Source organism: Berghia stephanieae, chromosome 4 (assembly GCF_034508935.2).
Source record: "Berghia stephanieae isolate SIO BIC M18660-M18661 chromosome 4, UCSD_Bste_1.3, whole genome shotgun sequence".
NCBI classification, from domain to species: domain Eukaryota; kingdom Metazoa; phylum Mollusca; class Gastropoda; order Nudibranchia; family Aeolidiidae; genus Berghia; species Berghia stephanieae.
The window spans coordinates 85,425,193-85,448,985 of record NC_088363.1 but is presented as its reverse complement, the minus strand read 5'-3'; the positions used below and the strand labels follow the sequence as shown (position 1 = coordinate 85,448,985).

General features: G+C 34.9%; 1 protein-coding gene across 1 annotated transcript; it reads left to right on the top strand.

The window, feature by feature from the left end:
* Positions 1–786: 786 nt before the first annotated feature.
* LOC144971444 (uncharacterized) lies at positions 787–22,541 on the top strand. Its single transcript, XM_078912359.1, has 10 exons — positions 787–1,385; positions 4,127–4,238; positions 5,780–6,009; positions 9,208–9,384; positions 11,696–11,881; positions 12,943–13,092; positions 15,144–15,267; positions 16,670–16,887; positions 19,101–19,224; positions 19,779–22,541. Exons 1-10 carry the CDS (start codon positions 984–986, stop codon positions 19,928–19,930), a joined length of 1,875 nt encoding a protein of 624 aa, XP_078768485.1. The 5' UTR covers positions 787–983; the 3' UTR covers positions 19,931–22,541.
* The last annotated feature ends 1,252 nt before the right edge of the window (positions 22,542–23,793 follow it).

The window sequence follows — 23,793 nt, the reverse complement described above, 5'->3', positions numbered from 1 at the left end:
ATCCACTCCGCAACGACGGGGATATTGGTCAATACTGTCCAACAGGCGCATGTGCCTGGGGGTCAGTACTGACCAATAGTCCCTTCGATTAATTTTATTGTAGTTTTTATATTTGAAGTAGCCACTTCACTTTTCTCTAGTTTAGCAGGATATTGGCTTCCTAGTAGTAGTAGTAGTAGTAGTAGTAGTAGTAGTAGTAGTAGTAGTAGTAGTAGTAGTAGTAGTAGTAGTAGTAGTAGTAGTAGTAGTATAGTAGTAGTAGTAGTAGTAGTAGTAGTAGTAGTAGTAGTAGTAGTAGTAGTAGTAGTAGAGTGTAGTAGTAGTGTGTGTAGTTAGTAGATAGTAGTAGCAGTAGTAGTAGTAGTAGTAGTAGTAGTAGCGACATGCTAGAGCAGCTAGCAGTAAAACGAGTCTTGGGAAAATTTTCAGACGATATTATTCAGTTTTAAAATCGATATAATTAAGACGAAACTTTTTTTTTCATTGAAAAAAACCCATTAACAGTAGAAACGCGTTTCTCTGTGGTTAATTTTCGCGACGCACGTGGCCATTTTATGGCAGCTCTAATGATAATCTGTGTCAATTGACCTTAAAGGAATGGCTGTGTTGAACAGGACACTTTTTTCCCCAAACGAATCATTGCTTGATTACGTCACTCGCTCGATTCTACAGGATTCTACGAGCACCCACTCGAGCTCGTCGTTAACCGTCCGACATGCGTCCCAAGACCACTGTTAATTATTGGAACTCTTTTTGATGTAAAACTTTAGAAAGTGATTTGTTGTCACTTTCGTTATTAGGTGTTATTACTTTGTGCAGAAATTAAACTGCCTCTGCTGATTGGGTCGACAATCGTCCTAACAACATAGTAGTAGTGTGAGCACACCATTAGAAACTGCTGCCTTCAGTGTCAATCTCATATTTTACCATGTCTCTCAGTCTCATATGTCTTGCAGAAAGTTCTGAAAATTAGGCAGTTAAAAATGGGGGTGACAAAATTGTTTACCTATTTAAAAACTAATTGTAAAGATTGTGTGGAGTTCGTCGATTTAGTTCAAACGGCTAAAGATAGAAATGGAATAAAGATCCTAGTTGATTTTTATTCCTGGGAACATTATATTCAAGCAAAGTTTCTATCTAGTCTCGATTGCAAAACTGAAAACCCATACTTAAAATTATGCGGCGGGGAATATAAATCAATCAGAGATTATATGACCTCTTATGTTGAGGCCTTAAGAGGTGTGAATATTGAACTCCTATTTTTCTTGGACGGGGCTAAGGGAAGTTCTGATGTTGGAACAGATCGTAAATGGAGTACTTGGTTGGAACGTCAAAGAAAAGATGCTGGGTTGGTAAGAAAAACGCTTCGAATTCTGAAAGGAGAGGTAAGAAAATTTGTTGCATTATAATAATAGTAGAAAGTAGAGAGGCTAATACTCTACTAATACTAATAATAAAAACTAATGATATAGTCTAATACTAATAATAATAATAATGAGAACACTCGATATTATTAATTATTATTATGATTATGATTATTATTATTATTATTATTATTATTATTATTATTATTATTATTATTATTATTATTATTATTATTATTATAATAAATTTTATCATTATTATTTTATTATTAATACAGTGAAATTATAATAATGGCAATTCGACAAAAAGGAGGAAGATGTATCGATTCATCGGTCAAACTCAAATAAAACCATAAATATTAGAGTTTCGTATATCATATTACTACTACCAGTACTACTAGTATACATCCATTCTTAATAGCAGAGATAACTTACTGGATTTAAATTATTAAATATATATCTTCTATTCAAGAGATTTAAAATAAACTTGGTCAAAAGGCCTGAAGCATTGTTGTTGTTTTTTTACTCGTTTTATCTTTGTTACTGTAGCCCAGTGGTTATGGATCTTACAAATAAGACAACTATTTTTAATAAATGAAAATTGCAGAACACAGTAGAAACAAAGATAAAAAGAGTAAACTAAGTTGATCATCCCATATAATTGTATCTCTCTATTACCAGATAACTTTTATAAAATTAATATGAAGATTGATAGAGGAATTGTTATGAGAGATATATATGGATAAGGGAAAGATAGAAAGAGAGAAACATAAAGAAAGAGAGGGAAAAAGAAAGAAAGAGTGTGTGTGTGTGTGTGTGTGAGAGAGAGAGAGAGAGAGAGAGAGAGAGAGAGAGAGAGAGAGAGAGAGAGTAGTTTGATTTCTTTTTTCTAATTAAGGGTAAGTTGTTATATAATAAGTTTCTTTTTAAACATATACCTATAACCCCACGCTTAACCTACTTACAAATAAAATCTCGAGTCATTTCTCCCCACCCCCTTCCTTTTAGACCATCAATTGCCTTGTGCCACTTTTGACACCTGGCGCCACTTTGTCTGGACTAATGCCATAAAAATTGGAATGTCACCCAAATTCATGAAACTGAGCACATGTGTCAGTATATAACACACAAGACATGATGGTGATTTTTTCATGGATCCACCACTTGACCTGACCTGAATTTTTATCAGAGGAAAATGATTGACAAGCCAAAATCAACAGGAATTTTCTGAGAAAATCCCGGAATTCCGCAGATTGGCAGAAGATTATCATCATTGTTATTAACAGGCCAACCTGCAATTATTTGGAAGCCTGATACTGATAACCCAGATTGTTATCGGCTCGTTGATGTAATGGAAATACTCTCAAACCAATGCAAAATATTGTCCATTACAACAATCTTAAAACAAGGCATAATTAATTGTGTTTGGCTATCAGACCTGTAAAAATTTGCACCTAGCTACAAAAAAAAAAAAAAAAAATATTCCCATTACGATGCAGTGTAGAGATTAGTTGTCTGCCTAATGCTCACTGTGCAAACTGTCGAGTACCGCATACATTCAAATCGTGTTTTATTCTAGATAGACCATTTACTTCATTCCCCATCAAAATTTGGACGCCCATTTTCTATGAAAATGTTATAACATCTAAAATGCTATTAATTTAAATAGGTGGCGTTTCTATGCACCTCCGTTGGAGGTGTACAAAAACGCACCGTTTTTATGCACCTCTGTTGGCGGTGATGGTAAATTAATGAAAATGTTGCTGCATACATCCATGAGGTTTAAATAGTTTTAGATTGTAGTTTAGCACACTGCTTTGTGATTAACTATGTACGTTTATACAATGATAATAAATTAAAGAATAATAATAAAAATAATTTAAAAAATCAAAAGTAAAAAGAAACATGGCACACAAATACTGATCTCAAATAAATAAATAATTTTAGAAAATTAATATCGAAGTTTTTTTAGAACATGATAAAAAGTTTTTGAAAAAAAAAAAAAAAAAGAAAAGAAAAAAAGCAGACAAAAACAAAGTAAATAAAAAAAAAAAAAAATGTCAACAATGGCAATCGAACCCAGTACTTTCAAGGTTAGAGTCTGACAGCTTGTCCACTGCGCTATGGAGCCACCTGACTGTTCATCACATTTAATAAGGTCTTTCTAAAACATTATTTTACCTTCAATGCAACTTCTATTTTCTGGTTTTATATTTCGATTTTTTAAATTATTATTATTTTTATATAAATTTATTAACACAAAAACATCCTACAGATGTCATAATATAACTTTCGCCATGTCCAAATATCGTTAATGAAATTGGGTGGAATGCGCATGCGTGACGGAGGTGTATAAAAAAGATCCGTTAAGATACACCGTCAACGGAGGTGCATAAAAACACTTTTAAAATGAACCTATCTGTTTCTATTTCTAGTCTTCTTCGAATTTTTGTGTAAACTGTAAAATATCATAGCCTTCTTGTTTTTTTTTTGGTGGTTTACATGATATTAGCGTATTTATTGTTGTATAGGAGTTAGAGATTATTATTATCATCTTCATCATCATCATCATCATCATCATCATCATCATCATCATCATCATCATCATCATCATCATCATCATCTACATGCAATGTTGCACATGCAAATATATCTGTGAAAATTTCTTCCTTTTAAAAAATTTGCCAGCTGGAGTTAGATGCTGTGGTTTAAACAAAATGAATCAAGATCTATATCCCTATTACTATTATAATACGTTTCAGATGCCCATGAAGCATTTTGATTCCAGAAACATGACACGCCCTTGTCTACAAGAGGTTCAAAATATCACAACTGTTCTGAATTTAGGATGCAAGATAAAAACAGTCTTATCAGGTAGTCTTTAAATTTGTCTTTAATTTTTATAGTCTTTATCCACCCATTTTATATCACAGGTTCTCTAGATATTATATCATATCATAATATAACTATATTTTTAATATCAGTGTCCATGTCAACCTTTGAAAAAATGTTCTATTTTTTTTGTTGTTTATTACTATTAAAAAAAAATAAATTCATAGCTGGTTGGAAACATCTGTATCCACCCACTCACCGACCTGTCACCGTCTCTTCCTGGCCATTTGATGGTGTCGTCAGTCTTAAGTTCAATAAAAATGTTTGCATTAATGGCCATGGGCCAATGTTCAGAGGGTCCTGCCCAGGCCTTGTTTGTTTTGTTTATGATCATACATGCACCATTCATTCCATATAGTTAGCCTCAATATGATATTTGACATGCCGCATTATCTTTTTTTCTTCTCCAAGTTTGAACAGTTAGCCTCAATATGACATTTTGCATTGCATGCCGCATTATCATTTTTTCTTCTCCAAGTTTGAACAGTTAGCCTCAATATGATATTTTGCATTGCATGCCGCATTATCTTTTTTTCTTCTCCAAGTTTGAACAGTTAGCCTCAATATGATATTTTGCATTGCATGCCGCATTATCTTTTTTTCTTCTCCAAGTTTGAACAGTTAGCCTCAATATGACATTTTGCATTGCATGCCGCATATCATTTTTTCTTCTCCAAGTTTGAACAGTTAGCCTCAATATGATATTTTGCATTGCATGCCGCATTATCTTTTTTTCTTCTCCAAGTTTGAACAGTTAGCCTCAATATGATATTTTGCATTGCATGCCGCATTATCATTTTTTCTTCTCCAAGTTTGAACAGTTAGCCTCAATATGATATTTTGCATTGCATGCCGCATTATCATTTTTTCTTCTCCAAGTTTGAACAGTTAGCCTCAATATGATATTTTGCATTGCATGCCGCATTATCATTTTTTCTTCTCCAAGTTTGAACAGTTAGCCTCAATATGATATTTTGCATTGCATGCCGCATTATCTTTTTTTCTTCTCCAAGTTTGAACAGTTAGCCTCAATATGATATTTTGCATTGCATGCCGCATTATCATTTTTTCTTCTCCAAGTTTGAACAGTTAGCCTCAATATGATATTTTGCATTGCATGCCGCATTATCTTTTTTTCTTCTCCAAGTTTGAACAGTTAGCCTCAATATGATATTTTGCATTGCATGCCGCATTATCATTTTTTCTTCTCCAAGTTTGAACAGTTAGCCTCAATATGATATTTGACATGCCGCATTATCTTTTTTTCTTCTCCAAGTTTGAACCATCACACTTCACGGCTCCCCATAACCCACTTTAATGATTTATGGAATAGATTAATGTGGGTGAACTCATTTATAGGAAGAATGCATTTGTCATTAGAAAACATATGAATTCGGTCATGGTTAAACTCAGTATATATATATATATTGTATCATATATTTATATATTATATCATATCTTTATGTGTGTGTGTGTAATTTTAAAAAAATCATTTATTTATTTTTATATTTTCTGCATCACAGGAGAAGCAGACACATTCATTGCCAAACACATGCTTGAAGATGAAAGTGCTGTGGCTGTATTTACAAACGACACAGATTTTTGCATTTTTCCCCACTGTGTATTTTTAAGTGACTGTTATTTTGATGTGCGGAATGACCTAAAAATGGTAACCCCGTCCCTCAAAGTAAAGAAGCCATCAAGATTGATTTGTGGTTTGATCAAATCTGACAGGCTGTGGCGTCACTTTGGTGTAAGCATAGAGAATTTTTAATTTGTAAACATTATTTTATGATTAAAGGGGGGAAAGTAGTAAACAATTGGAGTGAACCACAAAGGGTTTATCACTGAGAGCAGTTTTCAGTGTCTGAACATGTTAGGTTTTCAAATATTATTTTGAGTTACAGTTGAAAAGAGTAGTTTTTATTTCATGAAATAAATGGCGAACTAGCCATTTAGGCTATGTGCTCTTTCCTCAAACACAGATGATTAAGACAGTGACTAAGTTCTGATATTGAGTGATTAGAGCTCATAGCCTAGTCGGCTAGCTCATCAATAAACTTTTGTGGTGTTTGTGTGTTTACCTCATGACCTCAATTAGTTATGAGAGAGACTCAAGATAGAATGTATGTTTGATACCACTTTTCTTGGAGTTGTGGATAGCATTGCATTGATTGTAGCGCATCCCTCTTGTGGCCAGGCAGAGGGTGCTGTTAACAGTTGGGTCCAGGGTTCAACTCCCCATCACAATAATTTATCAAATCAGAATATAAAGTTTTACATGTTGGTAAAAGACAAATCCCTTACATATTTATTATATTATACTGATCTCTCTATTTTGTGGAAACAGAAAAGGATTTCGGAGTGACCTTTGACTGTGTTCAAAATTTTGATGACCATATTAATACAATAATTAACAAAGCCACCAAGACAATCAGCATTAACTTTAGAAGTTTTGACTACATGAATAGTGAACTGTTCCCAACACTTGATAAATACAGTGGAACTCCCCCGATAACGACATGCCGCGGGACTGAGTTTTTATGTCGTTATCCGGAGGTGTCGTTATTTAGAGGTTTCCAAGATGGCAGACAAAGTGGGCGTGGTAAGGCCCGCGGGACCAGTTTTTATTAACATTGACAAAACAAACAAAACATTGTAGTGTATTCCTCTTAGAGGGTTCTTGTGCGTGTGTCTGGATGAGATTTTTAGGTGATCTGAACTGAGTACACTGATAGTGTGCTCCTAGAATCTACATCTGTTCCCTATTTAAACCATTCCCCTTTGTCTTACTTTTTCTTATGTCATTTCAATTGTAAATCTAGAATGTTTTTTACTCTCCAATTTTCTTCCTTTTTACTGGCGCTGATATGACATAGATGTGTCACAAGCGCTGTAAAACTCTTTAAAACAAACAAAAACAGGTAATTCGGATGCTGTGAGGTAGATAAAATTCCTCATCCTCTACCTCCTCCTGCTCCTCCCACAAAAACACTACTACTACTACTACTACTACTACTACTACTACTACTACTACTACTACTACTACTACTACTACCTACTACTACTACTACTACTACTACTACTACTACTACTACTACTACTACTACTACTACTACTACTACTACTACTACTACTACTACTACTACTACTTCTATCACCACATAATATCACATTTTCCAAGATTTTGTGTTTACTTGCTTACACTTACATTTATACCTTCGTTTTTATTAATGCATATCAGCCAAGATTCATTAAAAAAAAGCTGCGTTCTCATTGGTTTCAAAAGCTGCGTTCTCATTGGTTCAAGCAGGAATCGTTTTTATAAACTTTCAGTACTCATACTCGGTATTTTTAGTATCAGATATCTATGAAAACTGCCAAAAATCGCCAAAATGATGTCGTTATTCGGAGGTTTTATCAAAAAGTGCGTCGTTATTTGGAGGTTTTTTTTACTGATCTTAAATAGAAAAAAAAACGGGACCACGGGTCAATGTCGTTATCAGGAGGTTGTCGCTATTCAGAGGTGTCGTAATCGGGAGGTTTCACTGTATGTAGTAAGACTAACTTTGGAATACAGAAATTGCCATTGGTGTCCTCTTTTCAAACGACAACCAGACGAACAACTAAATATTTACCAGGTTTTAACGATATGCCATATGAAGATAGATTGATAAAACTAAAACTACCATGACTGAAGTGCAAATTAAAAAGAGGCGATCTTATGCATTTATATAAAATTGTCCATGGTCTGCATAACATTGATTATGAGCATTAACTTTTTTTTTTCTTTGGTCACATTCATAAGAGGTGATAACTCTTAACATATTTATCACCAGATGTTCTACCATTATTTGACAGAACTCATTTATCCAATGGACAGTCAGGACATGGAATGCACTTGATTTTAATACAAACAAATCTGAAACGATAAATGTTTTAAAAAATGCAGTTGATAGAGAACTCTGTCCCTTGAATGAAGTAGGTTTTAATGATTATGATCCACAAATCTGTAATGACAATGTATTTACGCATGAACTTGACCTATTGTTTGTATAAACGATGCTCTAAACTCATGATATCCAGTCATCAATTTGATCTTTTCTTTTATTGTATTAACTATTATACAGTTCACTCTGCTTAATCGCACATCAGTTAATCGCATTACGAATCAAATCCAGGATGTGAACGGCAGAGAAATGGCCATCAAAGTGTAGTTGAAATTGCCTTAGTCATGTAGATGGGTGATAAGTTAAACCAAGGCACTCGACTGTCTGGAGACCTAATCAGGCAAAAGGCAACTGAACTGGCATCAACACAAGGCAAGTCTTTCTCCCATCAGAAGGCTGGCTCTTGCGATAGAAAGGTTGACACAATGTCTTGTTTAAAAAAGAGCATGGCCAAAAAAACCATGATGCTGATGCTTCACGATGACTATTCTTACAAACAATAATGTCACATTTTGTTGTTGATAAAATATGAAAAAGAAAACAAAAAAAAGAAAGAAAGAACCCCCCCCCCCCACCCCCACCCAAAAAAAAACAAACCTTAACAAAACAACAAAACAAAACAAAAAACAACCAAAAACTAAAAAAGAAACTAAATAAAAAACAAAACAAAACAAAAAACCTCCCTTCCAATGAGGTCGTATCTTAAGCATGACGGTCCCAAGCCCGCGGAAAACTCAGAGGGGAATGTTCTATACGAATAGCACATGAAAAGCTGGTGCTTAGATGCTATTTTTACCTTCTCTGCTTAATCACAACCCCCGCTTAATTGACACACTAGCCCAAACTCCTGAGAGTGTGCGATTAAGCGGAGTCGACTGTATATTTATATCTGCAAAAATAACAAGGTATTTAAAGGTCTTTTGACCTATGTAACCCTTAATAATTATTGTACGATATGTTGTGATATATAATTTCATGACTGCTGTAATTCTTATTTTCAGTTTACAGGTGCTGCATCTCTATGTGAGTTGGCTATACTTGCGGGTAATGACTTTACATTGCCCATTTTGAATCGCATCAATGCTTATGGCTCCCATGTTGGACAGATCTCTAAGGTTGTTGAAGTTATCCGACAGTATGGAACTGTTGAAAACTTTCCAATGTTTCTTCATTTTATGGTAAATGAATAAAGTTTTCTATGCATATAAATTATGGAGGGAGAGCCAAAAAATAAAAAAGGGCCTAAACTTAACTCACTCAACCCTAACACCGACTATATCAGTAGTTTACCCGGGGTTACTTTTACACCATGCCTACTTATTACATTTTTCTGAAACAAATTATAGGCGTAGTATCAAAGCTAATGTTGTTTTGTTTTTTTTGTTTTCATGTTAATGGTAGTTGAATAAAACTGTCTACGTACATGCTCATTTTTAATACATTTCTCCAATTTTGAAAAGTAGCAAAAATTTCAGGATTGAGTGAGTTAAGACACATCATAACTATAATGGTTTTTTAGTAGACGATTGTATGTTTGGCCAAAAAAAAAACCTGTCTCTTAGCTGAAGAATGATGAGTCACCATGAAAGGTAACATTTGTACAATGGTCGACTTGGTCAAGCTGACAGCAGGGTGAGCGATAGCTGTGACTGTGACTGAATTAAATTGAGCTTTTATATATCGCAATATACACTAAACGTGCTCAAAGCGCTTTACAAGGGGTCCCTGGCCAACAGCAACATTTAACATGTAGGACAGTACATGATGCCTGTTAGGAGATATTACAATTTTTTCGGACAGAGACAATGCTGTTAACGACCAAGTACTCATTTTACACCTGAATACGGTGAGAGAATATGAGTAAAGAGTCTTCTCCAAGGACTCAACTATGCGCCGAGCGAGGCTCGAACCCAGGACCTTCTGATCCGAAAGTGAGTGTCATACCACTAGACCACATAGCTGCACTGAATACGATGTGCATGACCTGCTGATGTTCTCATCATCATTCCTTTGTCAGTGTTACGTGGTGTGGTGGAGATAAATTTAATTCTTGTCTGTTGTATCATTTTGAAAGATGAATGATTTGTGTTGATTAAAGTTCATATTTTTATTTTTAAATCACATGTTGTTAAGTAAGATTATTTGAAGGGAGTGAAATTTTAAATTTAAAAAAAAGTAACTTAGGAACCTCCAATGTCGTTAATACGTACTTAGTTATCAAATACTACAATATTTTAAAAATACATCATCATAATGTCAAAGCTATGTCTCTAAAAAGACAAGTGCAATGCTCTGAAGGGAAATCTTTTGTCCTTCTTTGTGTGACAGATAATTTTTATTTTTACACAGGCTAATACTAATAAGTTGCCAATAAGTTAGTATGAAAATAGCTCAAACATTTGAGTATCATTCATCATTTTTTAAAACAAACTATGCCGAATATGTTGTAATCTTTCATTGACATAAAAAAAAAAAAATCAAGAAAGTAGCATGTTATATTATATGAAATTTATAGAGAGGATTTATTTTTAATGTTTTTAACATAATCATATTCAAAGACATTCATGACAAACACTCAAATACTTTTATGTTACAAAATGTAGTTTTAGAATTCGAACGATTAAGTTTGAAAAGGGTCAAACCATACCTGCGAATATGGTTTCAATTGTGAATGATAAAAAACAATCTTTGGGCAGGATTTGATTTTACCCTGAATATTGAAAACTAAAAAGTTTGTTCTATTATTAAATCATTTTTTTTCTGGATAAAAAAAAAAAAATGTCTGAAAAATAAAGCAAAATCGATAAGCACATCAGATTCATTTCAAAGTGTTTAAAACATACCCCCAACGTCATTTATGCGACACACCTTTCACAATGTATCTGCGCTCTCAACATTATTAGCATCACATACTCTCCACAATGTATTTTTACTGACAGTGGTTGACAGCTCCACTTTACCCATGGTCAAAACAAATATTATTACACTTAAAAGCCGCTCAAGTAGCCAATTTTTTACATTTTTATATGAAATTAACAATAACAACAAAATGTAGAGAATTGTTTGCTCCTTCACGTCACACCAATAATTAAATTTCCATAAAATGGGACATTTCCTAGATCATCTCACACATTTGTAAAAAAGACAATTGATGGCAAATGGTTAGGTTGCGAATGCTCACCATTTGTATTTTTTAGATTTGACAATGGCCAGAAACTGAAATTTTGTTTGTTTTGTTTCATGTTACTAGATATGAGCCATTTTTAAACATTTGATTCTTTTTAGCAAATAGTTTAGCTCAGTAGTCTAATTTTCAAACTATAGATTACTATGTTTTCCATATATTCCTTGTTCTGACATAGATGAAGTGGTTGAAAGTTGTGTTTTAGGTATATCAAATTATGCTTGACTAAGTATTGAAAGGGTATCTAGATTTGAATACCGTTTCAATATTTAGTTGTTTTAATTTTTTTTCTTTTATTTTACCAGATGAGTCAGCCAGAGTTGGAGAGGGCAGTGTGCCATTCAAGGAACTTCTACTCTTTGTCGCTCCCCCTTGACAAAGATGAGCAAACAGATAACTTAACTCAGTCCATCATTTCAAGAGCCATACAGGATATTAGATATCCTGGTACCATTTTTGCTATGTACAAGAGATTTTACTGGCACAGAATGGTAATATCCTTTTGACAGTATTTTTTGATGAATAAGTGTGCATTAATAATCCCTCAGCTCACAATAAATACAATAACAATAACTAAAAGTGCCCAAGTGAGCCAAAATTTAAAGAAAATATAGCTAAATATAACTTAATGAAACAATACAAAAAAAAAAAAACCCTTATAAAACCTAATAATTACATCTATTATTGAGAGGTTACAAATTACAAAGAAAAAAATATCATCTTTCACAAAAATACAAGTCCAGCTGTTTCCCTCCCTACAAAAGATGACACGATTCTAAAAGAAGGTTCACAGTTTCATTGAAAGGAAACATAATTTAAGGGAAATCGAGATAGCAAAGCTGTAGACAGTAGAAGAAGCTGTTGGTCCACAGGATCCAACAAGCCCCCCCCCCCCCCAGATTGACGATGTTTTTAAATCCCTAAACAACCCCCCCCCCCCCTGGTATTACGATGTTTTTAAATCCCCAAACATCGAAAAGCATACATTTAAAAAAAAAAATGATTGGATTAAACAAGAAGTAAACAGAGAGGCGACTCAATATCTTTTTCCCCTCTTCGTCTTTGTTAGAGGAAAAGAATAATTATTCTCTTTAACAAAACCAGGGAGGAAAATATTCTTACAGAGATGTTGAATTCAAACTGGCTGTATTTTTTATTTTTCCCATGGACGGATTTTGGTGGATTTTTTCATGAGTGGCTCATAGCATGGCCTAATTTCATGAGAATAAAAACTAGCTTGGTACGAAATTTCTTCTGGGTCAAACTCTAAATCTACTGGACTACAAAGACAAAATCAGTCATTCTATTCTGATAAAATTTCTAAATTTCAACATTGTAGCTTTGCTTCATTGCTTTAAAGTCAGGTAAATAACAATAAAAACCTATTGGACCCCCTCTGATGTTAAGAAACTGGTGACTTAAGTGAGTATGTCTACTGCTTTTAGTTTTTCCTAATTGGTAGAAAAATAGTGCTTTTATTTCACTAGAAATCTTTACTTTTTTCCCCCACCATAGGTGTGTCATTTGATCTTGTCTTTTACATTGTGGACAGATCCTTGAAGACACAGAGGAAAGTTATGACACTGCAGAGCGTTCCATGGTCTATTTGAGGGCACACCTCTATTACATCCTGTTGCCGCACGATCAAGAAACAGTCACAGAGTATGGGAGGACACCAAACAACGATTTTGAAGAGATGATGGTATGTGGAGGAGTGGTGGCTGTTGAGATTGTTTGATCATATGGTTCCGTCCTAGAAGTAGATATTGTATATATTGTAATTACTTTAGGCAGCTTATGAAATTACTCCGAGTGGTGTCAGAAATTCCTGCAAATTTGGGTTGCATCTTGGTTAATTTTAATGAAATTTATGTTTATAGATCATAGTTCCATGAATGGGTCATCGATCTACGTGCTGTAATAATGATAATAATGAACTTTTTATATATCGCAATATCCACGAAACTTGCTCAAAGCGCTTTACAAGGGGTCCCTGGCCAGCAACAACATTTTAACATGGATGGTACATGACGCCTGCTAGGCGATATTACATTTTTTTCGGACAAAAACAATGCTGTTAACAGCCAGGTACTCATTTTACACCTGAGTATGGTGAGAGAATGTGAGTAAAGAGCCTTCTCCAAGGACTCAACTATGCGCCAGGCAAGGCTCAAACCCAGGACCTTCCGATCCGAGAGCGAGTGTCATACCACTAGACCACATAGCCATAATTGGTTGATTTCTTCCTTTTAAGTGACCAATCATTCTCACCTCTATCCCACACTGTTGCCACGTTACCATTTCATTCATACTCCAACCACTCAGGAGTAAATACATGCCACGTTACCGTTTCATTCATACTCCAACCACTCAGGAGTAAATACATGCCACGTTACCGTTTCATTCATACTCCAACCACTTAGGAGTAAATACATGCCACGTTTCGTTTCATTCATACTCCAACCACTCAGGAGTAAATACATGCCACGTTACCGTTTCATTCATACTCCAACCACTCAGGAGTAAATACATGCCACGTTACCGTTTCATTCATACTCCAACCACTCAGGAGTAAATACATGCCACGTTACCGTTTCATTCATACTCCAACCACTCAGGGGTAAATACATGCCACGTTAACGTTTCATTCATACTCCAACCACTCAGGAGTAAATATGTTGCATTTCTCACAAAATTTTGTTTTTCAATGTTCGTTTATTTATTGTTTGAAAGATGTGTTTACTCGAAACACCCATTGATTTTACTGTTTACTTCCAAAACCTTTTGATTTTCACCATTTAGCTAATATTTTGACGATCCCAGGCTTTAAGCAGCCCTTGTCTCTCTACTTTTACCTGCATAACAAGTAGGATGTTTTAGTTAATTTAGTGAGCATTTCTGGGGTTCCTGGCCTCCCATAGTGGGCAGGGGGTACATACTGTGTCTTCTAACCCCTTATATCTGTTTTCCAACATGCTTTCTGTCTTTGTCTTGTAATGAGATTACTTGGTCCTGGCCGGATACCCTGGTTGAGAGGGAAACAGTCAAATGTTTAGTTAGAGTTTTGGGAGATGATGAATCAACTCTCTGTTATGCACTGTATTGTTTGTTTACATGTTATATATGATTTGTAAGCATCTGAGTGCATCTCTCTTATTTGGGACCTGTGCTTGTGTCTGGATGAGACTTTTAAGTGATCTCAAACTAAGTACTTTGATAGTGTGCTCTTGGAATCTACATTTGTTCCCTATTTGAACCAATTCCCCTTTGTCTTACCTTTTCTTGGGTGCTTTAATTGTAATTCTAGAACTTTTTACTATCCCATTTTCTTCCGTTTTACTGGCGCTGATATGACCTTAATGAATGTGTTGCAAGCGCTGTAAAACCCTCAAAAACAAACTAGTGAGCATTTCATAAGATGGGATTTTAATTTCCTTTTAAAGGATGGCTTAGTAAGGAATTCCAGATTATTATAATTATTATTATTATTATTGTTGTTATTATTATTATTATTATTATTATTATTATTATTATTATTATTATTATTATTATTATTATTATTATTATTATTATTATTATTATTATTATGCCGTTTTTATTGTGTTAACTATTGTTTATATTACAAATTTGTAATATCATAATATACCTTTGAGTTCTTATCACTCCTGATAAATCCTTTCATTAAGTTTTAGAGACATGATCTATCATTAATATAAGTCATCTATTCTTTGTTGTTATTTGCCACATTTACAGGCTCACAAAGTCAAAATGCCATATCTGCCTTCCCTGCCGGTTATACAAAAAAATTCGTTTTCAAGAAATCGTGCTGCTTTCCATAACATAATGTCACATCAAGAGTACACTGTCCCTGACATAAGTAAGTTTGAATATGTTTTATCAATTATTGATCACGAAAATTTGGAAATGTCTGAATAACACACTTCGAGATAAGGCTGAAGGAAAAGTGTAACAGGACAGGTCATGGAAGAAAAAAAAATTTTTTGATTAAATTTTTCCTGTACTTATCTTTCTGCTTGCTGTTACACATTATCACACATCTTAACTTGCACATACTACTAAAACCATAAAAAGCTGTTAAAGAGTTGTAGCGTGCCATGAAAATGCCAGTAAAAATAAAACAACTATGATACTATATGAAATGTGTTGTCTCCACGGAAGACACATCATCTCCTTTTTGAAAGCTTGCTCTCTATACTGAGAAAGAGTGGGAGACATTGACGTTTTTTTCCTCCTCACTCGACTAAAACTATGGATATTTGAGCTCTATATATTTATTGAACCTCATTTCCCTTTTAATTTACTTCTCTTTGAAGACTTTACATTCTTAACATAATAATAACAATAATAATAATTTATAATAATAATAATAATATTAATAATAATAATAATAATAATAATAATAATAATAAATAATAATAATAATAATAATAATAATAATAATAATAATAATAATAATAATAATAATAATAATAATAATAATAAATCTTTATTGTCCTCAAAAAGTAGCAATTTGTCATTTAGTTACATATTTATAACAATACAATATTGACATAGACACACTTACACAGATGCACACTAGGAACATCATAGTCATCGAAAAAAACGGCATCAACAACAACAACATCATTATCGTCATCACCATCATCATCATCATCATCATCACAACAACCTTCCTAATATTTTCGTTATAATCCTTCACTTTCCCCATTCCCCTATAACACCATCACCATCGTCATCATGCTCCATATTATATTATTTCCTGTAACAAGCTATGAGAGGGAAAGCTTGTGGTCCTCCTCACTCTCTCTCTCTCTCTCTCTCTCTCTCTCTCTCTCTCTCTCTCTCTCTCTCTCCTTTCTCTCTCTCTATCTATCTATCTCTATCTCTCTGTTCTTTCACGCTTAATAATATGTTGTGAAAGTGCACTCTCTTGAAGAACACTCTCCCCCCCTAACACACACGTAATTAATTAATGTGGTTGCATCTAACACAATGCCAGGATTACAGTGATCCGTGCTAGTATATTTGACGTATAGCTGCATGTAGGCGAGTGATGCAATAGCCTAAACCACTGGTTGTGATGAGTGGGTGAAACTGCCCTGGCAGAGATCAGTTGGGGACTTAGACGATGAGATCAAGATAATAGGTGCTAAGATCACATTGTAGTTTATTTAAATCTCATTTCTGAACTTGGCATATTGACTTGGCTATATATCAGAGTAAAAAGACAATCTGTTTTTAAATTATTTTTCTTTCAGCCAAAGGCTACTTTCATCTCTATGGAAACAAGCTTGGCTTCACTTGTTACATTTTGCGTTACTTTCTACTGATGAACTGGCAACAAAACCTGTGCATCACAAAAGAAGAGTTCCTTCTCATTTGTGCTTGGTTGTTGGGTTGTCATGACCCAGAACATTACCAATGCGTACCGATTCTTCCTAGCCCTAGATGTATGACTATAGAAAACTGGTTATTGGTGAGTGTCTTAATATTCTTCCTAGCCCTAGATGTATGACTATAGAAAACTGTTTATTGGTGAGTGTCTTAACATTAACATTTTTTTTCAGACTTGCAATTATCGATTATTAACATCAGAGCAAATTAAGGCAGTTTTAATGCCTTCTTGTTGCTGACTATCTGTAAAATATGCTCGAAACCCGACTTTTCATTTTTGAGAACTTTTATTTCTTTGTGGTGTTTCTCCTGGAAATCAATTATGTACTCGTACAATGCAGTACCGATAATGGCAGATAGGTGTAGATGTTAATTTTATGTTTAAATATGGGAGCAAGGGAAATCATTGACAAATATGAAGATCCAAGGCAACATCAATCAGGATTAGTATTGTGCGGCTATGTGGTCTGGTGGTATGACACTCGCTTTCGGATCGGAAGGTCCTGGGTTCGAGTCTGGCTCCACGCATAGTTGAGTCCTTGGAGAAGGCTCTTTACTCACATTCTATCACCGTACTCAGGTTTAAAATGAGTACCTGGCCTTTACAGCTTTCTCTCTGTCTGAAAAAAATTGTAATATCGCCTAAATGTTAGATGTTGCTGTTGGCCAGGAACCCCTTGTACAGCGCTTTGAGCACGTTTAGTGGAAATTGTGTTATATAAAAGCTCAATTTTAAAAATATATATATGTATGGGATACAAGAAGATTAAAAGGAAGACACTTTTTTAATACAAAGCAGAAATCAGAAATTTTGAAAATTAACAATCAACAGTAACAAGACCTTAAGTTTGATTAAGAATCCTCTATTGGTTGAAGAACTACAATACAGCTTATACCAAAATTGTTCAAAATTCACAATATTGAAGGCTTCCAAAATTGCGTCTTGTCAATAGCTTTAGCATCTGGAACACATCAATGTGTCTCCCAATAAACCATGTCTGATTCTGATGCAACAGGTTGAACTAAAATGAATGTAAAACGAAAAAATGATTCTATCCTCCATTTTGTGATTAATCGAAAAGCAGCTGCAGACTCTATCTTACTTATATTTATCGTCTAGTTTTAGAGCTTTAAAACCTCAACACTGTCATGTTTATTAAATAGACCAAATACAATTATTCTTCTGTTTTATTTAGTATAAAATCAACTTAATTTCATTTGTTTAAAGAAGTTATAAACTGGAGAAATGGTTTTTACAATTGTGAAGTAAATTTGTTTAAAGAAAAGGGTTGGAGAGCTCCATGTAAAAAGTAGTGAAAATCAAATGTGTACAATTTGATCTATAAGATTAAGAAAACAGTATCCACATCAAGAGTGAAAGGCAGTGGTAGACCATGATCCGCTCGTTGTCAAGAATTCATGGACTTCCAAGAAGAAACAGCACTTTCACAAGGAGATAAACCTTGTTCACATTTGCCAGTGTCAGTGATTTTTCTGTAAGGCAAATACTCTGAAAAGATTTGAACCTTCCACCAATCAAAAGAGTGCATTCTTGTTGAAAATCTGATTAAGTTAAAGCGCAGACACAGGCTTGTGTGTTGCTTGATCCGTTTGATACTGATGACATTAAAAAGATTCTTCTTCTTCTTCTTCTTCTTCTTCTTCTTCTTCTTCTTCTTCTTCTTCTTCTTCTTCTTCTTTTTCTTCTTCTTTTTCATCTTCTAACTGAATCTGACTGAGTTAGTCTTTGGTGCATTTTTAGAGGTCTCAGTGTTTCTCACAAGTTTAACACCAGCAGGGAGGTTGTTCCATAAGTGAAACAAAAATAGGGGAAAAGATGACGATGACTGTCAACTATGGATGAAGGAAGTTTGATACATCAACTGCCTAGATTTAAAAAAAAAAAGGGATATTTGTAAATGCTCTTAAAAGTTACGATTGATGTAACTGGTATTGATCTTAATTGTCTCTTACAGAGGTAGAAATAATAATATTGCTGATGATGGTGTTATTATTATTATTATTATTATTATTATTATTATTATTTATTATTATTATTATTATTATTATTATTATTATATATATTATTATATATTATTATTATTATTATTATTATTATTATTATTATATATAATAATATAATAATAATAATAATAAGTATTATTATTAATATTATCATTATTATTATATTATTATTAGTATTATTATTATTATTATTATTATTATTATTATTATTAGTAGTATTATTATTAATTTTCTTTCTTTTTTTCTCCCTTGTCCATATCTCCCTCCCAGTGCTTATACCGAACAGCGCACGCATTCATTGGGAGTGTTTTAAACCTAACACATGAATTCCCAACTCCTGCAGATCTTTTTTCTGGAGCTGTATGGGTTAACTTGTATACATCTTCTTATCTAGGTATGTATTAATCATAAATAATATTTTATTAAAATACTGGTTACAGAGGTAGAAAATGAAAAGTGTGCTTTGATCTGTTTATTGCCCTTTGATATGAAAAATAGAACAGGGGTGCTCTCACAGATGCTTGGTATCATTATGAGTTCATGTTTGTTGATAGGTTATTCCGAGTTGGTTAATGCAGTCATATCTAGGATATGTAAATAGCATGAAAGTGCTTTGGTTTCATCATTGCATTATATAGATAGAATGAAGTTGACATCGCTCCAGTCTTTGTTATTGTTTTTGCCATCCGCGTTTATGAGTAATTATCACTCAACTGTATTATCCAGACTATAAAAGTTCATGGATACACACAGTTTTGTGTGTTGGTCTGCTATACCTCCGGATGGCAATGTTGTGAGTTTCTCAGCCAGGCGTATACTATCTATAAGATAATGAAGTTACATGATGCTTCCAGAGTTTGCCTGAGTGTTAGGGTACACACTTACTATTAGGAAATAGTGACAACTTAATAAGAAATCTAAAACTTTGATTTTGTTTCACTCTTTCAGGTCCTAAAGATCTCAAACGGCCTTCACATCTATTTCCCCGTGTTCCTCGGGAGCACATCAGATACATAGATAAGGATGTGAAATCCATTCTCAATGATCGAAGACACATCATTGAGAATGTAATCAAGGATGTGTTTCCTCTAAGCATTTAGTATGAGATGACACATGTGACCCTCTAACAGTATATAACAGAAATATTTTATCTTTTAACTAATTTCATAGGGAGATAACTATGTAGGCTCCCATAGTGGGCAGGGAGGCACTTACAGTGTCTTCTATCCCCTTACAGCTTTTTTTCCAATTTGCTTTCTGTCTTTGTCTTGGAATGAGGTTACTTTATTTTGTCCTGGTCCTAGTCGGAGTCCTTGGCTGGAAGGGAAACAGTCAAATGCATAATTATTGTTTTAGGAAATGATGAGATATGACCCAAAAAGTGGGCCCCACTCTAACTGTGACAACCTGCCCCGGCCGGGGTAGGTTGTCACAATATCAGTATATGCAACAAATTGATTGTATTTGAAAGAAATAACCATTGAATTGCCATACAAAAGTATATTTTGGTTGTTTGCCATTTAATAAAGATATTTAAGAAGCATCTTTTTCAATATATATGTTTCAACATATCTTTAAATTAGAACGGAATAGGTCTTCCTTGAATACAAATGTATCTTTTGTACGAAGGGTTGTGCCCACCTCCACACGATTCAGTTTTTTTTTAATTTGTTGAATAGGAACACTAGCAAGTTCTTGTACTCTTGGTCTAATGAATCTTTTCATTTTTAATGACCTTCTAAAAAAGTCCACTTCAAAGTCTTTTTCCTGGTCCGCTTCCTTTGTGACCTGCCCGACATAAAAAACGGAGCATTTTGTCATTTGGGATTCATACTCCACTAGAACAAAGTCGCCCACTTTCACCGATTCCTCACAAACTCCATTCAACTCAATGTCTGTCGTGCGAAAATCTTCTTCTTCCAATTCCGAAAAAACGTCGTCCGAGTCATCACGAGTGGAGAAGGCATCATCATCATCATCACTACTCTCCGATTCAGCTGCTGCATCGTCAATTTTGGTTGCCTTTGATACACATTGCAGCTGTCTCTTCTTACCCCCTGTCTTCTGTTTTCTCTCAATCTCCTCTTCCAAACGCCTCTTGAAAGGACTGGAAGTTAGAATTTCCGTAGTCTGCCGCTTTCTTGAAGTTTTCCCTGATTTGCGTGGACCAGCTTTACTAAATGGTCTGATCTCAAACGGTGAAATAATATTATTCTTCGGTGTTTCATCATTGGATGTTGACGTTGATGGAATCGAAGCATTTGAATTTGATGTTTCAGCAGAAATCTGAGATCCCATGTTTGGATCAGGACGATCTGTGGTAAACGATGGAGCAAATTTGTCCTCCGAGATAGCATTTCTGTCGAGGGGAAAAAAACCAGTGCTTTTGAAAGCAGACAATGTTTTTTTGATTGAATGCATGGATAAATCCATAATTGATGACAGACGGGATGATGTGGATGGAGAGCGACTTTCCAGCATTTTCTGGTCGACGATACCAATTATCAGTGTATTGATTGCAATAAGTTTTGAAGGGACCGTAGACCGACTTATCAAGGGGCTGAAGTTCATGGGAACAATGGGGTGGGAAACTCAAAAGGGTGATATGATTTTCTCTACAAAATTCAATTGATTCCAATGAGATGTGAGACGTGTGATTGTCAAGGAGCAAGAGCACAGGAGCATTCGCAGAGGGATTGCTGTGCTGTTTGAGATGGTTTAAAAACGACAAAAAGTTCTCCCTTGTCATCCATCCGGAAGCCTTGAGGTGACCTTCAGCTTTGCTTCCCGGTGGTAAATGTTCAACCCAATCATCTTGACTGTTTACACGGGGGAATATCAAGAATGGGGGCATGTGGTTTCCAATGGCATTGATGGAGTTGCAGACTGTGACAATGTCTCCGCGTTCTTGACCTGTAATCGACCCGACTCGTTTGGCTCCCTTTTCAGCAATTTGTTTTACTGGCTTTTGCACAGTGGACACACCGGTTTCGTCAATATTCCAAATCCGGTCTGGAGAGAACCCTTTTGACATCACTTGCTCTAAATTATTGAAGAAGAGATCCACATTGTGTCTATTGAAGCTCGACATCCTTTGCAAGGAGGTTGGCTCAGGTTGGCGAACTGAGAGTTGTTTGTGATTATTCAAGAAACTATTAATCCAATCGATACCTGCCGATTCATTTCTCTCCCAATTGTTTGGCATTTTACATCCATTCTGCAATGCCACTTTGTAGGCTAGTTGACCTAGTTCTTTTAATGTCAACCCATGAAATATTTTACTGGCAAATAGCAGATAATCAACAATTTCCCTTTCGATCTCGTCTGAAAAAACTTTACGATTTGGCTTGTATCCAATTTCTTTCTCGGTGATTTCTCTTCCCGCTTTCTTGAGGGCAACGTATCGAGCAAGGGTTCTGTAATTGACATTATGCTCCCGTGCAGCAGTTCTTAAGGATTTCCCATAGTTAATTGTTGCATCCACAGCCAACAACATGTCTTCCTTGCTGTTGGAAGCCCTTTCAGTTTTACGTTCGTACGTCCGCATGACTTCTAAAATTTGAAACGTTCACTGTTCTGGATATCATGAGGTGTTTTCTGGAGGATATAGAAAGAAAGATAAAGGAAATTTTTTAGAATGTCATTTACATAATTATTTTTTTTTAAAGATTAAACATTTGAATAAAACCATTCCTTCCTAACCTAATCAAATTGAGCTTTGGTCACACCCATTAGTAGCCCGGGGCAGGTTGTCACACCTGTGACAACCAACCCCAGCACTGTGACAACCTACCCCAACACAACCTGATCGATGTTGCAAGCTCTAAAAAATTAAATTGATATCATATCAACTATATCTATATATCATTGCAAAAAGGGTTCATTGACAAATATAATTGAAAAAAAAAAACCTTACCTGTAGTGATTTGGGTTGCCTCCAAAGATGTTTTACTGGTATTCAAAATATTTACATGTGGTCTAAATTTCACTTCAAGCAGTGGTGAGAGAAAATTTTCAGAGTGATCTCCCCTGAAATAGTAGTCTTGAAAAAGATTCACAATAATACATCAAATTAATAATTCGCAGTTTTCCTATGAGGATCAGAAAGCGTTTGTGACAACCTGCCCCTGTGAAAACCTGATGTCTACCAAAAGAGCGGAGAGGCATACCATAAGAGCGGAAAAACACGTACCAAAAGAGCGGAGGGAGTGGGCACAGGTGCGGCGCCCGATATCAAAGAAATGTACAAGATTACTGTAAACCTTATTTTTATTTATTGTTATTTGTTTGCCTAGTGTGTGGAAAAATCCCCCTCTGCATTTTATGGGCTTGGGACCAACACACAACGATATCTTTTACCGCTGTGAGGCTGCATTAGGATTTTTATTTGAGCTGAGTGTAGGTTAAAAATTGGTAAAATCTTGCAAGGGAAACTATTTACAAGGGTCTGTTGATAAAACCTGACAGAGGGACAAGGAACGCAATATACCTCCTCCGTGTTTTAAGTGAAAGAGCTATACAGGTTCAGACCCCACTATACCTCTGTTTTGTCGACTACAAAAAAGCTTTTGATAGAGTACGCCACGAAGAAATACTAAAACAACTGCACTCCATTGGCGCTGATGAGAAAGACCTCAGACTCATGCAAACATTATACTACACCCAGCAGGCATCTATCAAAATCGGAAACTCTACAGGAAATTCCATTCCTATTAAGAAAGGAGTCCGTCAAGGGTGTGTTGCCTCACCAGATCTGTTTAATCTATACCAAGAAACAATCATGAGGGGCATAAATAATATGGAGGGAATAAAAGTGGGAGGTCACAACATAAATAATATAAGATACGCAGACGATACGGTACTCATTGCAACATCAGAAATCCAACTTCAAAAGATTGTTGACAAAGTGGTAGTAGATAGTGAAGCCAAAGGAATGGAAGTGAATATCACCAAAACGGAATGC